Source organism: Nicotiana sylvestris, chromosome 6, assembly GCF_000393655.2.
Source record: "Nicotiana sylvestris chromosome 6, ASM39365v2, whole genome shotgun sequence".
In the NCBI taxonomy this organism is placed as follows: domain Eukaryota; kingdom Viridiplantae; phylum Streptophyta; class Magnoliopsida; order Solanales; family Solanaceae; genus Nicotiana; species Nicotiana sylvestris.
In genome coordinates, this window is record NC_091062.1 from 122399095 (window position 1) to 122415591 (window position 16497).

The 16497-nt window shown below is 37.1% G+C and overlaps 2 protein-coding genes across 2 annotated transcripts; both read left to right on the forward strand.

Annotated features, from left to right (window-relative positions):
* Window positions 1-347: 347 nt before the first annotated feature.
* Window positions 348-16262, forward strand: LOC104215934 (uncharacterized RNA-binding protein C1827.05c-like). Its single transcript, XM_070147510.1, has 8 exons — window positions 348-529; window positions 1385-1499; window positions 1623-1678; window positions 4865-4912; window positions 5044-5141; window positions 14674-14743; window positions 14882-14992; window positions 15848-16262. The coding sequence occupies exons 1-8, from the start codon at window positions 425-427 to the stop codon at window positions 15896-15898; spliced, it is 654 nt and encodes a 217-aa protein (XP_070003611.1). The 5' UTR covers window positions 348-424; the 3' UTR covers window positions 15899-16262.
* On the forward strand, window positions 11721-13172 carry LOC104209967 (uncharacterized). Its single transcript, XM_009758739.2, has 3 exons — window positions 11721-12329; window positions 12417-12535; window positions 12625-13172. Exons 1-3 carry the CDS (start codon window positions 11978-11980, stop codon window positions 13039-13041), a joined length of 888 nt encoding a protein of 295 aa, XP_009757041.1. The 5' UTR covers window positions 11721-11977; the 3' UTR covers window positions 13042-13172.
* Window positions 16263-16497: the final 235 nt, after the last annotated feature.

The window sequence follows — 16497 nt, forward strand, 5'->3', positions numbered from 1 at the left end:
ATTTACCATTAAGTAATTTTTTATAATATCACTAATCACTATGATACTTGAATAGTTGAATTATATGTTTAAGTACAACCTTGTCCAGATTAAGGGAGTAAACAATGATTTTCTTAAATAAGTAGTAACGCTAGGTTAAATTTTATTCTGTTGTCTATGACCATTTCTTTTCTTAGTTCAAATGCTCAAAGGGCAAACCTTAGGAGTCTAATTACCAATTCTCTAAACCGTTAGGCGTTAAATGCACAACTATCAAACCTTCAAATTTCTGGGGCGGGTGGTTCGACCCGAAAATAAAAAACGAGAAGATCCGAACACAGGGTTTAGGGTTTAAGATACCGTCCAACAATAAACTAATTTCTCCTCTCTCGCGCTTGCCAACTCCGGCGAATTCAGCGGCTTATTTGTCACCGTCCTCCGCGAGATGGGCGCTAAAGCAAAGAAGAAAGCAATTACCAAGAAATTGAAGAAGGGGGCAAGCGATTTTTCTGCTTCTTCAGCTTCTAAACATGAAGCTCATGACTTTCTGGTACGTTATTTTGTCACGTCCATCTACTTTCTTACTACATGGATGTATATTGAAATTGTGAGAAAATTATTAAATAAATTTGGCATTAACTTCTAGTAATTCAAAGTTTATTTATCTATTACACTAATGTTCATTTAAATATTTTTTCCGAAAAGCTTATTGACTTGAATCCAGTGCAACTCAAAAGCTGGTCAAATTGTCCTTGATCACGCGAATAGGTCTAGCAATTGGAGAAGGACATAGTATAATTTAGAGATAGTGGTTTCCTTGCTATGGGGAGCTCAAGCTTGATAAGCATTTCATGGACAATGTGGAAGGAGAGGAATGTAAGATGCTTTGAAGGAATATAGGTGTCGTGACGTACTATCCAGCACTATCTTAGTGCTCGGAAATTAAATCCAATAAAAGTTCTGTTACCTTACACACACAAAAAAGAAGGAAGATATGTGTCATGTCATACTTTGAAACATCCATATCTGAAGAATATAGAATCTGGTGAAGCAAAGAAATGTAAATGGTCTAGATGATATAATAGAGCTTTTACTTTTCAAGTGGAAAAAAGGAGCTTTGAGCATCTGACATTTCTAAAAGATGCGACGGCTACTTTGTAATTATGGGATAAGGCTTAAAAAAAATTGTGCTTGCCAGGGGATGGTTTGTCTGATATAGATTTTAGCTAACTTACACTCTTATGTTCGCTCTGTTAAAATTTTAGTGGGCAATGATCTTCGTTAGAATCATTACTGTAAAATTCAAAGTCAATCTGTTGTTCTGTTTACTAATAAAGAAGAAGAGAAAGAAAATTTGGCAATTGGTGTGCTGTATATGACTTGTTTTTTCTCCTTTAAAAAATAGCCATTAGAAGGTGGGCCAGCACAGAAGCTTCCAAAGACTGAAGTGAGGGAAAATAAAGCCACAGTGTTATATATCGGGAGAATCCCGCATGGATTTTATGAGAATGAAATGGAAGGTTTGCATTTCTCACTATAAATTTATTTGTAAATGAGTCTATTAAGATAATTGATATTTTCCTCTTATGTGTAAGAGTGTGAATTTAAATAATTGTGCGATATACCGTATATGTTGTTTTCAGGCTTCTTTAAGCAATTTGGTACAATCAAGAGGCTCAGAATTGCAAGGAATAAGAAGGTAAATGTTCCTGTCAATTGTTTGTTGTTAATTATCATTGTTTAGAGTTTCTGTTATGTTTGGTCTTTAACTGTCTTCTCTAATGCTTTATGGTTATTTATGTTATTACATATTTAACATATCTGCTGACTAAAAAGTCCAAATTTACTAATGAAAGATGGTTCACTCAAATACTAAGGACTATTGATGTTTTCTAGTTATTTATGATAGTCTGTTCTACAGCTGAAGGAAAGTAACTTAAGAAACAAGAGAAAATCATGGCTGTGGAAGTAATATATAACAAATTATAGAAAGGTCTTTTGGGCAGAAATATTTCCACGTTCAACTTACTTCATCTTAGCCCTCATTTGTTTTTTTAAAGATTAAGACGTCTGTATCGGAATACATATCTGAATATCAAGATGTGCATTAAGATTAAGACATCTGAATACACATCTGAATATTAAGATGTGTATCAAGATCTGAATATTAAATGATTAGGACTATTTATTTTTTAACATTTGAATGTATAGAATTTATCTTTATTTAAAAATTAATAAACACAAAATTCAAATAAATAATTAATCTAATATTCTATCAATAAAATATATATTTTTTAAAATATGATAGTGAGTGATGGTGATGGCTAACGGTGGTGCTTGTGAATGCCTACTAGAGGCGGTGGTTGGTTTTGGTTGATGATGATGGTTCTAGGTAGTAGCTAGTGGCGATTGGTAATGATAGCGATTATGGTTGAGGATGGTGGTGGTGGGTGGTAATAATTAATAATGGCGGGTGGTGATGGTGGTTTTGGTTGTGATTGAGGAAGATGGTAGTAGTTTATAATGGTGGGCAGTGTCGGCTATGGTTTTTGAGGATGATGGGTGGTTAGTTGTGGTAGTTCAGGTGGATGAGTTTGTGGTTTAGAATGATGGTGGTGGGGGTAGTAGGGATGGTGGGTGGTGGTTGTCGATAATGATGGCGACCATGATTGAGTATGGTGGTGGGTGACATGGTGATAGTTGATAATGGTAGGTGGTGGCGACAATCAATAATGAATGTAGATGATAGCATCTTAATGAAATTAAGTCTTTGTTATAGATCTTAATCATCCAGACCTATTCAGACCCATTAAGTGGTTGTGAAGTAAAAAAAAAACAAACACACTTAATGAACTTAATGATTAAGATCTAAATGATTTAGATTCAGACTTTAAAAACAAACGCACTTAATGTCTGAGATCTGAATGGTTAAGATTTAGACCTCTATTAAGTGCAAACAAATGAGGCCTTAGTATACAAGTTATCCCTTTTTTTATAAATGTCAATAATTTTCATAGACGGTTCGAGGGGATGCAACCAAAGCATGCATCAACTCATATAAACTCACGAACCAACCAGGTAATCCTTGTGTGCCGGTAGCTTACATTAGGGTGATAAAGGACCTGTATGATGGAGCTAAGACTCGGGTTAGGACTGTGGATGATGACTCGGAGCATTTTCCGGTTGTTATGGGGTTGCATCAAGGATCTGCTCTCAGCCCGTTCTTATCTGCCCTGACGATGGATGCACTCACACACCATATTCAAAGGGAGGTGTCATGGTGTATGTTGTTCGATGATGATATAGTTCTGATTGATGAGACGCGAGGCGGCGTTAACGAGAGGTTGGAGGTTTGGAGACATGCCCTAGAGTATAAAGGTTTCAAGTTAAGAAGGTCTAAGACAGAATGTCTGGAGTGCAAGTTAGGCGACGTGACGGGGGAAGCAAACTTGGACGTGAGGCTTGGCTCACAAGTCATCCCCATGAGAGGAAGTTTCAAGTATCTTGGGTCAATTATCCGGGGGTGGGGAGATAGACGAGGATGTCACGCATCGTACAGGGGTTGGGTGGATGAAATGAAAGTTAGCGTCTGGAGTCCTGTGTGACAAGAATGTGTCACGAAACTTAAGGGCAAGTTCTATAGAGCGGTGGTTAGACCGGCCATGTTATATGGGGCTGAGTGTTTGCCAGTCAAGAAGTTCTATATCCAGAAGATGAAAGTAGCAGAGACGAGGATGTTGAGATGGATATGCGGGCACGCTAGACCGGATAAGATTAGGAATGAAGACATTTGGGAGAAGGTGGGCGTGGCTCCCATAGACGACAAGATGCGAGGCTTAGATGGTTCGGGCACGTGCGAAGGAGAAGCCAAGATGCCCTAGTCAGGAGGTGTGAGCTATTGGCTTTGGCGGGTATGAGAAGGGGTAGAGGGCGACATAAGAAGTATTAGGTGAGGTGATCAGGCGGGACATGATGTGACTTCAGATTTCCAAAAACATGGCTCTTGATAGGAAGGTGTGAATGTCGAGCATTAGGGTTGAAGGTTAGGAGGGAGTCGAGCGTTTTTCTTCTTTGTACCGGGGGTGGGGCTAGCGTGTTAGGGTTTTGTTTGGACTGCTAGTGGTGTATGTTGTGTCCACACTATTTTTTCGTTTTTTTTCTTTTTTTCATAGTACTTTGGCATTATTACTGGTTGTTGTTATTGATTTTCCATTTATTTTCTGTTTCTTACAATGCTAATATTATTTTTCTGAATTTTGTTGTTGTCACGGATTCTATTGTTTATTTCCGTTTTCTTGAGCTGAGGGTCTCTCGGAAACAGCCTCTCTACCCTTTCGGAATAGGGGTAAGGTCTACGTACATTCTACCCTCCCCAGAACCCACTTGTGGGATTTTACTGGGTTGTTGTTATTGTTGTTGTTTGTTGTAACCAGGTCATCTTTCTAAGTTAAGCAACACCAAAATTTCTCCTGTCACACTACTGTTCAATCTCTTTAATTCATTCGCCAAGCCTCTGCACTTCTTCTTCAATGTCCTACTACAATTTTTATTATTCTTTTGATGAAGGAAACACCCTTGATTATGTATCCTGCTTATAAAGATTCTGAAGTATTTTTCATCTACAAGAGAGTTGAAACTATAGGCCATAAATATGTAGTAGAATGGGGTCAAGGGTGATTCATTAGCATTCACTTCAAGTTCATCCTTCAAACTACTTATTCATCTCTTAGTCCATTGACACCTTTATTGTTGTTTTCTTATGGGAATGCACTGCAAATGTATCCTTTAAGCTACATATCTTATATGTTAATCTGCTGATATGTTTATGATTCCTTTGGGTTTTCTATTTGTTCATTGCCTTATCCTGGTTTCGTTTCCTTTACAGACAGGAAAATCAAAGCATTTTGGCTTCATAGAATTTGAGTCCCTTGAGGTGTTGTACTCGTCCTAGCTGCTTTGTGTGTTGTAGATGTGTATTTGTCAAATCCTCTGATCATTTCGATCCCAAAAAAATCCTCTGATCATTTTCTTTCTAGTCCGGTTGTCTTTTTTGGGTAAATGCAGGTCGCAAAAGTTGTTGCGGATACTATGCATAATTATCTATTGTTTGAGCACTTATTGCAAGTTCATCTTATTCTTCCTGAACATGTACATCCAAGATTGTAAGGGTCTCTCCCTCCCTCCCTCCAATTTATGATGGTACATTTTTTTATGTCCAACTTTGAAGAGATTGTTAAATTTCTGTGGTTTCTTTCCATTTTTTCTCTTTCTTCTCTTTGGGTTACTCCTTCCGTTCACTTTTACTTGGCATGTATACTAAAAATAAATTTTCATATTTACTTGTCACTTTACGCATATCAAGAGAAGACAAAAAATAATTCTTGTTATACGCACAATATTTATTACTCATTTCAAATCATTTCTCAAATCCAGTGTTGTGAAGAGCGTGAAGCGAGGAAAAGTGACAACCCCAATTTCACGAAAAGCGAGAAGCGAAGCATTCGCTTTTTTTAAGTGAAGCGGAATTTTAAAAAAGAAATTAAAATAAATACTGCATAGACAACACATGTAATTGTAAGCAAATGTTCAATACTTCAATTAAAAAACTAAAGAGTAGCATCAATTAAAGCACAAAACGAGCATCCTATTCTTCTACAAGATTGTCAAATTCTTGTATTCCACTATTATTATTATATTGCTCGTCAACTTCTTCTTCATCATCAACTAGGGACAAAGTAGCTGCCTCTTTTCCCTTCCTCTGAATAAAGGATATAAAAATTGGGCAATAAGAACTAAGAATTGGGCAGAAATTGGGGGTAGAAACTGAAAAAATTAGGCAGAAATTTTATGAGAAAGAACCGAAGGTAAAAAAAAAATTCGCCAGCATTTTGCCGCTTTTTGGACGTTTAGAAAGAAAAAGAAAAAGAAAAAGAAGAAGACTGAAAATCAAAAGTAGAAGAAGAAGAAGACAGAACATACATGTATTGTTGAAGTATTGAAGAAGAAGAAGAAGAAGAACCCTTGATGCTTTGAGATAATTTCAAAAATCCGAAGTTGATGAAGAAGAGAAGAAGAAATCGCTACTCTTGTTGAAGAAAAGCCTTAGTCTCGCTGCTGTTGAAGACTCCAGACAACAGTGTTCAAAATAGCCACCGCTTCCTCGCTTTAAGCGAGAAGCGAAGCGGAGCACCGGATAGGTCGCTACCCTAACTAAAAGCGGCTCAGGTGGTAAAAAGCGACCGCTTCTGCCAAAAAAGCGAGAAGTGGTGAAGCGGTAGGAAGCGGAAGAAGCGAGCGCTTCTGGAAATAAAAGCCCAAACGAGTCCTTTCCAATTAAAAGACCCAAATCGAGCGAGTCTTTTGTTTTAGTCATTCTTCAGCAGCAACCTAGGGTGATAAACCAGCGATTTCTTCCTCACATGAAGCAATGATTTGTTCAAGCAAACTTGGGTTCTTCTTCTTCTTCAACATTACAACAAGTCAACAACAGCTTTCAAGTTTCAACAGGTATGTTTTTATTTTCATTCTTCTTCTTTTTCTTTTTCTTTTTCTTTTTCTTTTTCTTTCTAAACGTCCAAAAAGTGTCGAAATGCTGCCGAATTTTTTTCAGAAAAATTTTGCCCCGTTTCTGCCCAAATTCTGCCTAATTTCTGCCAAATTATATATTTTCTTTTCTTAGTTCTTATTGCCTTTCTTATGTGCTATGTAGTTGATATTTTAATGGCGCCAAAAGAAGATAGGAAAGACCCGGCTTGGGTTTACTCGGCAAGAGTTAGCGAGACCAACAAGATGGCCATTAGATGTCTTTTTTGTGATTACAAATGGAGGAATCTATCGTCAAAAAACACATCTAATCGGTGGTGATCCAAATGTCGCATCTTGTCCTAAAGTTCCGGGGCATGTGAAGGAAGAATTGAAAGCATACCTTCAAAAAAAGAAAGAGTTAAAGACTCAAATGATGCATGAACAAGAACTTTATAATCTTGATGATGATGATGATGAAACAGAAGAAGGTGACGATGCTTCGTCGCTTCCACCAAAATCACAAAAGCGGGGAAGGATGCTTCCACCAATGTCTTCTAGTTGTGGATCTACTGGCAAGACCAAAGGTCCTATGGATTGTTACTTCCCGCAAAAATCTGGAGATAAAAGGAGGAAAAAGTGGTAATCCTCAAGTTGCTGCCAAAACGATTTTGAGGGACCGTGCAGTTACCTTTTTTACGCGGTGGATGTATGATGCAGGTCTTCCCTTTAATTGTGTTAATTATACTGACACTTTTGCTGCTTTTATTGAGGTCGTAGGCCAATATGGCCCAGGAATGAAGCCTCCAACTTATTATGAAGTTAGTGAGCCATATCTAAAAAAGGAGGTGGTAGAGGTGAACAAAATCGTGGAGGAGCACAAAGTAGAATGGAACAAGTTTGGTTGTTCCATTATGATGGATAAATGGACAGCGAGAAATGGAAAAATGATCATCAATATTTTGGTGAATTCTCCTAAGGGAAGCCTGTTTCTTGAGTCCGTTGATGCAAGCGACTCTTCGACTGATTCAACCAAAATGTACTCCTTGTTCAAGAGTACAATAAACTCTATTGGAGCAGAAAATGTTGTTCAAGTTGTCACGGACAACGCCAGTGAAAATGTTAAAGCTGGTGATATGATGTCTGCTTGCTACCTGCATATCTATTGGACTCCGTGTGCAGCACATTCTGTTAATTTGATCTTCGGTGATATTTTCAAGGAAAGACCCTTCAGTACTGTCTTTAATCAGGCAATTAGAGTGCATTCCTATATTGTTCAAAGGCCTTTGTTATTGAACATGATGAAGAGATTCACTAAACAAAGAAGCTTGGTGAAACATGCAAAGACAAGATTTGCTACTGCATTCTTGACTTTGGCTAGGATGTATGAGCAAAAAAGCAATTTGAAGAAGTTGTTTGTTTCAGATGAGTACACGAGCAGTGCCTATGGAAGGGAAGCTCGAGGGAGAGAATTTGCAGATATTATACTTTCTCCTTCATTCTGGAACAATGTGGTTCATGCATTGAAGATTGGTGGTGTCACACCTCCTTTTTACCTACACCCGCAAGGGCATAAAGGAGTTTTTCCACTTAAAGGGCAATCAGAACGGGATTTGTTATTAAGATTCAGAGTCGCCACTTGGGAGATTAATGGTGTCCCAAGTCACCGATTAAATCCCGAACCGAGGAAAATATGACTCTGTTAACAGTCCGCGAACCAGAAATCCGAGTAAGGAATTCTGTTAACTCGGGAGAAGGTGTTAGGCATTCCCGAATTCCGTGGTTCTAGCGCGGTCACTCAACTGTCATATTCAGCTTATTTATCTAATTTTAATACATGTGAACCTATGTGCCAAATTTAGCTTTCAACCGCTTTTATTCAATTATTTTTAGAGAAAGTTGAACGTTGTTTAAAACGTGTCTTTGGATTGCGTCACATGAAATGCACCCGCAATCCTGAACACATTTTATTCAACATTTTGGGATTTGATTTGGGTCACATGAAATGCACACCCGAGTTTAAGAAAGTAACTTATTAAAAACGCACCTAAAGTGACTAACGCGTTATTATCTTTTGGGGGGGGGCGTGAAATTCGCTAAACGGCCCATCCCGAATTCTAAGTAATTTAATACAGACATTTATTGAGGGCCCCGCGATTTAGGCATTTTATTTAGCGAGGCTCATCTCAGTTTACTATTTAAAAGGCAAACCTAAGAGCAACTATGATTTTCTATTTTTATTTGTTTCTAATAATAAAAGAAAAAGTCCTAATTAATTTGTTACTGGACCAAATGATAATTCTGCACCACAGTCTAGCCATTGGGCTCCAGGATAAGCCCAACAAAGAGAAATTACATCCAGGTCTGTACCCCAAAATTGGGCAGTCGCAGACCTTGGCCCAGGTCCAAACGCAAAGGGAATTAAAACTGGACCTGGGCCCGCGTCAGAGGAGCTGAAACTCAAAACTGCTGGAAACAGGCCGTTGGGCCTTGATCTTTGTACCAAGCAAACTTAATTCAATTAAAATGAATACTACTGAATTTGCTTCAAGCTATTCCATGTGCACTCTATAATTTGTAACAAGTAAGAACAAGGTACACCTACTCAAATTAGCAAGCACTGATCATTTTGATTCCAATTTCAAGCTTGGGTTATGCCTAACTAATGTATTACCACCATATTCCGAAGGCAATGGAGTGATTAACGACTAAGTTGAGCTATCAAACACACTTCACCAATTTAAGTGCATATTCCCTGATCTTAAGCTCAAATCACTGGTGTCAAAACTGAAGTGTTGCGCTTACTAAATCAATTATTAGGCCCGATTTTAACATTATCATGATCTACATTCTGATTTCAAAGCCAATTTTAAGCTGTAATGAGTAATTATCACATGAATTCAAGATACACTACACTAAAACTACTATTCAGAATGGACAAATTCTAATTCAAATTTAACAGTCCAATATCGTTCAAAGTCCAGATTATTACACATCAAATCTGATTTGCATCAAACAATGTACATACTAACTAACATTTATCTAGCCATCAGTGTACAACACATAGAGAACATAAACATGCTGATCTCATTTCTATTTCAACAGCTACATCAAGGTAGTTTTGAGACGTGTACCTGGAAATGAAAGAAGGAAGCAGAAAAATGAGGTATCAGCAGTAACCAACAACAGCAGTAGTATTCAACACCAGAAAATGAACCAGCAGACTAATTTTGAAACCAAGGGACGTGATACGATAATCAGACCCTAATTTCAATCTTAGTAAATCAACAGACCCCAAACCCGACTCGACTTAAACCCTTTTTATTATCAGCTAACCAGAAATTGCTTCCATACTAGAGGAAAACTTCAGAAAATACCAAATGACTCAATGAAACAGTGTATTTTTCTGAAATTTTGCAATCGTTTTTGATTTTTTTCTTTTCTGTATCTATTTCTGTGTATCTCTCTTCTTATATCTCTCTTCAAATCCCCCCCTCTATCTATATCTGAAGCTCTATCTTCTGTTTTCAGTCTCTTCTTCCCTTTTTTTTTATTTCTCTCCTCAACAGCCCTTGAAATAGGCATTAAGTTAGTGTTCTCTCCACTACCAGTCAACTTTTTCATTTCTTTAATCCTCCACTCCATTGTCCACTCAATTATCCACTTAATTATTTAATCCATTAGTGCAAATACTACCCTACTATCCACTAGAAACTTCTTAAGTAGGTGAACACTTAAATAATTCCCACTATTATCTTAAAGTTCCTGTTTTTAAACTTGAAATTCATGGGCCAGGCTGAACTCAATTCATATCGTTTTAGGTTATTCAATCTTTATACAAACAAACTTTCCCAGCAGACTGCCTAATAGTTCTTAAAATGAAATAATTTCAATAAAATTAACAGGAATCAATTCAAGAACTACTGTGAGTTTAAACTACTGAGAAACAAAACAACACCAAACAAAATCAACAAACAATCTATTAACTAAAAACATAGAACAATACTGACCAAATAAATATTCTAATAACAGAAAGGAGTCGAAGAAGATAATAATGAGAAAAATAGAAAAAATCAAAATCAGGAAATCTACCTCCAAATATCTGAACACTGTCTCTAATTAGGCCTTTGGTTTTCTTCGAATTTGTGGCCGGAATAGACCTTAATTGAGTGTTCTCGACTGAGAACACACAACTAAGGTCGATTTCGATCTCAAATCTTCAAGCATCTAACGATTTGGATTTTTGGGATTTGGGGTTCGTTTTTTTCTCTCTTTCCAATCCAGATTCGAGGGGCTTCAAGGGTATTTGAGGGAAACTGGTGATGGATTAGGTATGAGGGGGTCAAGGCGGTTGTGTGGTGTTAATTTGGGAGGGATTGGAGTCGGCTAGGGTTCAGAGGTTTTGGGATTTGAACCTTAGATCTAAAATTCGAGAGGTTCGGGCAAGATTCGAGGGAAACGAATCATGGATTTGGAAAGAGGGGGTTGGGGTGGTTCTGGGGTGTGATTTTGGAGGGGAACGGAGTTGGCGCCGCCACCGGAAGGCGGTGGGGAATGGTGGCGGCTGGTCTCTAGGGTTTGGGGTGAGGGAGATGATAGACGAGATGGGGGGGTTCTGCTGAGGGGGGCGGGGTTTGTTTGGATGTATATATACTGGGGTGGAATTGGATCCAGGCCGTTCAATCAAACGAGATCAACGACTTGGATCATCTGACTAAATGAAACGACGTCGTTTGAGTGAGCTGAAGACCGGATCGGTCTCAGATGAAATGGGTCGGATACGGGTGATGGGAAAAGCTTTGGGCCGTTCGATCAAATAAAATTGACGGCCCTGATCAAAGCGTGTCCAAACGACGTCGTTTGGTTCTGGTAAGGGCGGACCGGGTTGGGACGGGTCTGGGCTGGTTTTCGGCTGGGTTAATTGATTTGGGCTTGGGATTTAATTTAATTTTGGCCCAAATTTTATTTCCTCTCTTTTATTAACTCTTTTTCTTTTCTTTTCTTCTTTTTTTTTTCAAAAATTAAAAAAGTCTTAAATTTAATTTATAAAACACCAAATTAACTTAAAAATACTAATTGACTCTAACTAATAATTATCACAAATAATTAAATGCTAAATTAAAAGAAAATCACACAATTTGACTAAATCACAAAAATATGTTATATTTTTTTGAATTTTCATTTTTGTAAAACATCTAATTATTAATTAATTCCAAAAAATGTAAAAATCAAATCTCAAATGAAAATGCTATATTTTTGTATTTTTAATGCATTAACAAAAATTAAACATGCACACAAATATATGCGAACAATCAGGGAAATCACATAATAATTCCTAAAAATAACACCTAGTTAAAGAAAAGACCTAATTTTGGGAATTCTTTTGGAGTAATTCGTATGAGGCAAAAATCACGTGCTCACAGGTGGTCCTTTAGTTAAAGTGCTTCGTTTGGTGGATGGGGAGCTAAGGCCACCAATGGGCTACTTGTACGAAGCAATTGATAGGACAAAGGAGGCTATTCAAGCCTCTTTTAGTGATCAAAAAAAATACAAAAGAGTCTTTGAGATCATAGATAAAAGGTGGGATAGTAAGCTTCATAGCCCTTTGCATGCTGGACTTGTTTTGAACCCGGAACTGTTTTATGACAATGAAGAGAGGATTCTAGGAGATGAACCTTTGTGGAATGGATACTATGAATGCATTGAGAAGTTGATACCTGAAGAATCCGTGCAAGATAAAATCACAGAGCAATTTAGTATTTATAGGAATGCCGAAAACCTTTTTGGAAAAAACATGGCCATTAGACAAAGAAAGACAAAGTCACCAGGTGAGCGAGTGCTTATATGTTGTTTTATAGTTAATAAGTTATTTCTTTATTAATATTATGTTTTGAAAATTTGTTCTACTTCTACAGTTGAATGGTGGAAGCAATTTGGTCATTCCACTCCAGATTTACAAAAGTTTGCCATCAAGGATATAAGTCTAACATGTAGCTCATCCGGGTGTGAAAAGAATTGGAGCGTGTTTGAGCATGTAAGAACTAATAAGAAAGATTTAGTATATTGAGATAATTAAATTATATCTCAATTTTACTAATCTTACTAATTAGTTATTACTTGCAGATTCATACCAAAAAGAGGAACAAACTAACCTTGAAGCGTCTCAATGATCTAGTCTTCATTAAGTACAATAGAACATTGAGGCGTCGTTACAACGCTCGCAATGTAATTGATCCAATTAGTTTGGACAACATCGATGATGCTAATGAATGGCTAACTGGAGTCTCGGAAGATCATGCAGATGAAGAAGTATTTGAGGATACTTCTGATATCATTTGGGGTGATGTTGCGGAGGCGCGTGGAATGGGGGAGAGGATTTATGGTTTGAGGGGGAGTACCTCAACTTCAAGTTCACAGAGGAAGGGAAAACAGGCAACTACTTTGTCCCTAATTGATGAAGAAGATGAAGTTGAAGAATATGACGAGCAATATAATAATGATAGTGGAATACAAGAATTTGACAATCTTGTAGAAGAATAGGATGCTCATTTGGTGCTTTAATTGGTGCTACTCTTGACAATCTTGTAGAAGAATATGATGCTCATTTTGTGCTTTAATTGATGCTACTCTTTAGTTTTTTAATTCAAGTATTGAACATTTGCTTACAATTACATGTGTTGTCTATGCCGTATTTATTTTAATTTTTTTTTTTTAAAATTCCGCTTCATTTCAAAAAAGCGTGCGCTTCGCTTCTCGCTTCTCGCTTTTCGTGAAATGGGGGTTGTCACTTTTCCTCGCTTCACGCTATTTTTAACACTGCCAAACAGTGTTTGTATTTTACAAACTCGTTTTTTAATAAAATAGGGCTTGGGTTAATTTTAAACACAGAAGCGTACGCTTCTCTCGCTTCATCGCTTCTTGCTTTTTACAGAGAAGCGGTCGCTTTTTCGTACCAATGTCGCTTCAAAGAGCAGAAGCGCTGCCCTTTCCGCCTCGCTTCGCTTCTCGCTTAAAGTGATGAAGCGAGTGCTTTTTTAATCACTGCTCAAATCCAATAAAATATGCATCAATTAATATGGGTATCATGGTAAATTATGCCCTTCATTTATTATTTCTTAAGGGGTGTGAAAAGTCAAAACGTGCCAAGTAAAAGTGAACGGAGGGAGTATTTTGGACTGTGAATAGGGAGATTGTTTGTAGGTGGTGGGAGGTTGATTGGGACTTTATTGTCTTTGGCATTCTACAATAAATTGGTTTACCAACCATTCAAAGAACGTGCATATCATTTTTCGTTCAGAACACTTTTTTGGCTGGATTAAAGAATATATTGGGGAATCATGGTAGCCTCAAACCTGTTGGTTGGCTACCTGATAATCCACCTTGTTGTTGGGGGTTTGATTCCCCACCTTGTAACCTCCTTCCCCTCCGCTTATGTATGATAAAACAATTTTTTCTTTAAAAAGAATACATCAACTTGCAAAATTGAAGTACTAGGAATATTTTCTGCTTCAAAATTATACATGCTTAGTCTTAAAGATTCCAAAGAGGGGGGGGGGGAGGGTGCAGCTTAGGCTTGGGCGGAAGGTAAGAAATAAATTATTGGAAGCTCTGAAATTCTGTGTGTGAAAGAGTGGCCAACATATTGCACCTTCAGAAATATTGTAATTATGTTGTTGCATGTTGTGCTCTGGTTGGGTACATAATGGGATCTCTACATGTCAGAGTGCGGTTTTGAAGTGCTGATAATTAACCAAAAAGGGGTTTTTGAGGTGCTTATTACATATATTGGGAGCTCGCTATGTAAATATCTTGTTACTAAAGACACAGAAGTCTGATATTATTCTTAATCTTTTTCCTACATTATGAGTTAGGAGTTCAGGATTGAAATTTGAGATGCATAGTTATTTGATTTCATGATGATATGTTTCCTCTCTGTACATAGACTTAAAAGAGATTTAATTTGGTTATGTCCTGACTACACAATCTCATTATAAGGGAGCAAAAGATATATCTAGAAGCATGGTATTATCGTGAATATTTTAAAACTTCAGAAGGACTATGAAGAAGTTGAAAATTTAGTGGGTGGTTATGATACTTCATTAGCATGGAGATGCATATTTCAAAATTTGGATTTTTATCTGATGGTGGTTAACAACTCTGATTTGTACATAGGTGGAAAGGTGTGAACCGCTGGTGCAAACCCTTGGATTGGGTTAAAATTGAAAAGAAGCGTCAAGATAAGGTAAGATTCAGTAGGACATTAACATTTTTGCTTTTGGCTTGGGCTAACTGCTAAGACTTAAGAGCATGGTAAGAGTCTAGTATTATGACCTCCATCTTTTCAAATATAAACTTGTTGAGTGCTAAAAATCATATCCAGGAAAGAATGCTGGATGAGCACAAGAAGTTGGTTGAAGGAATATTAAAGTGCGACAAGAAGAGGCGAAAGAGGATTGAAGCAGCAGGAATTGACTATGAGTGCCCAGAAATTGTAAGAACATATAAGCTTCTTCCTATATTCTCAGTCTTACTTTCTGATGCTGCAATTACAGCCAGCTTGTTACTACTTGGAGTACGGAAACCCTTTTTATGTTTTGGTTAATCTAGTAGTTAACTAGATTTTGCACATATGATATTTTCTTTATAGCAACTTTTCCATGCTCGGCTAGTATCATACTGTTGAGCAGGCATTTGTTTTGTTGCGGCAAGAATGCTAATCACTTGGCTAAACACTCGAAAGAACTGGAATTAGGAAAGTGACCAATGCTTTCCACGAGGATAATGCAAGAGTTTTATAGGTTAGTTGAAACCATTGCACAGTCCATTAGGAAGTTAAATGCAAAGGGGTTATGGTATTTGCAAAGGAGCCACCAAAATTTACGAATTTAGAGAATCAGCAATCTATCACATATGTATGAGGTTTTCTGTATATTTTTTATTGTGCATGACTATTTGTTCTTTATGCTACATATTAAAAAGTACTCACTTTAATTGATTATTTGGTTGTTTTCACACATATTAAGGAGTCCACTTTTAACATTAATTAACAATAAAAATTTACCATATTAACCTTTACTATCTTTTTAATTTGTTTGTTGAAAATATAACAGATATTCCGAGACTCTTTACTCCAAGGACAACTTTGGAAAAAAGAAGTTAATTCCTTCTTGATATCTACATAAATCGAATATTGCATACCACAAAAAAAGGCCCAAAAAATCAATTAAAGTAGATCGGAGAGAGTATAATCTGTTATGTTATGATGCACCCTCCAAAGAGTTAGACTTGATTAGATTAATCTTAGAAAATCATAAGTTAGAATTAATCTTGGCAATGTTATTTGCAGGTGGGTTCAATTCAGGCTGCATCGAAGAAGATCAGATTTGATGCAGAATAGATCTATCCAGCAGAACCAATGCAGCAAGTAGATCAGTATATGCGAGGCAGTTTGCATCACGATTCACGGTCATGTAAGCTGTAAGGTCACGTGCCGTTGAACCATGCTGGCTGATGGAAAGCCATCAATCCAAGTGTCTATTGGTTATAGCTTCTTTGTAACCACAGCTCAAACTATGAAGAATTCTGGAAATCCTAAGGGTGATAAGATGAATTTTTCTAGCTATCTAGTACCTTAATGCAAAGTGTTTAGGCTATGATGTGCCAGATTTGCAAGTTCTTTTGGTTATTTTGTTCTTTTCCCTGCTGAATGTACAGTTAATGATTTCCATAATTATCTAAAGACTATGAATCTACAGGTTTAATTAGTTCCCGTTGAACATCTTGGGGAAAAAATAGTTTTTGGGACCTCAATTTTTTGTGTGCTTGCAAACTGGTTGGTCTCTGGATGAGCGAACCAGCCCTGTTTGAAATGAATGAAAATCTACCCGTTAAGCAATTTGGGCTTATTGACAAATGGTACTGTATAGTTTGTAATTTTTATTGATGTAACATTACAATGGGAATCTTCATGAAAATATAATATGTTATTTTGCCAAT

Coding starts and splice junctions, on each gene's coding strand:
- LOC104209967 (XM_009758739.2), top strand. CDS start 11,978: ATGGGCTACTTGTACGAAGCAATTGATAGGACAAAGGAGGCTATTCAA. Junction 12,330..12,416: donor AAGAAAGACAAAGTCACCAG/GTGAGCGAGTGC, acceptor CTACTTCTACAG/TTGAATGGTGGAAGCAATTT. Junction 12,536..12,624: donor ATTGGAGCGTGTTTGAGCAT/GTAAGAACTAAT, acceptor TATTACTTGCAG/ATTCATACCAAAAAGAGGAA.
- LOC104215934 (XM_070147510.1), top strand. CDS start 425: ATGGGCGCTAAAGCAAAGAAGAAAGCAATTACCAAGAAATTGAAGAAG. Junction 4,913..5,043: donor TAGAATTTGAGTCCCTTGAG/GTGTTGTACTCG, acceptor GGGTAAATGCAG/GTCGCAAAAGTTGTTGCGGA. Junction 5,142..14,673: donor GAACATGTACATCCAAGATT/GTAAGGGTCTCT, acceptor ATTTGTACATAG/GTGGAAAGGTGTGAACCGCT.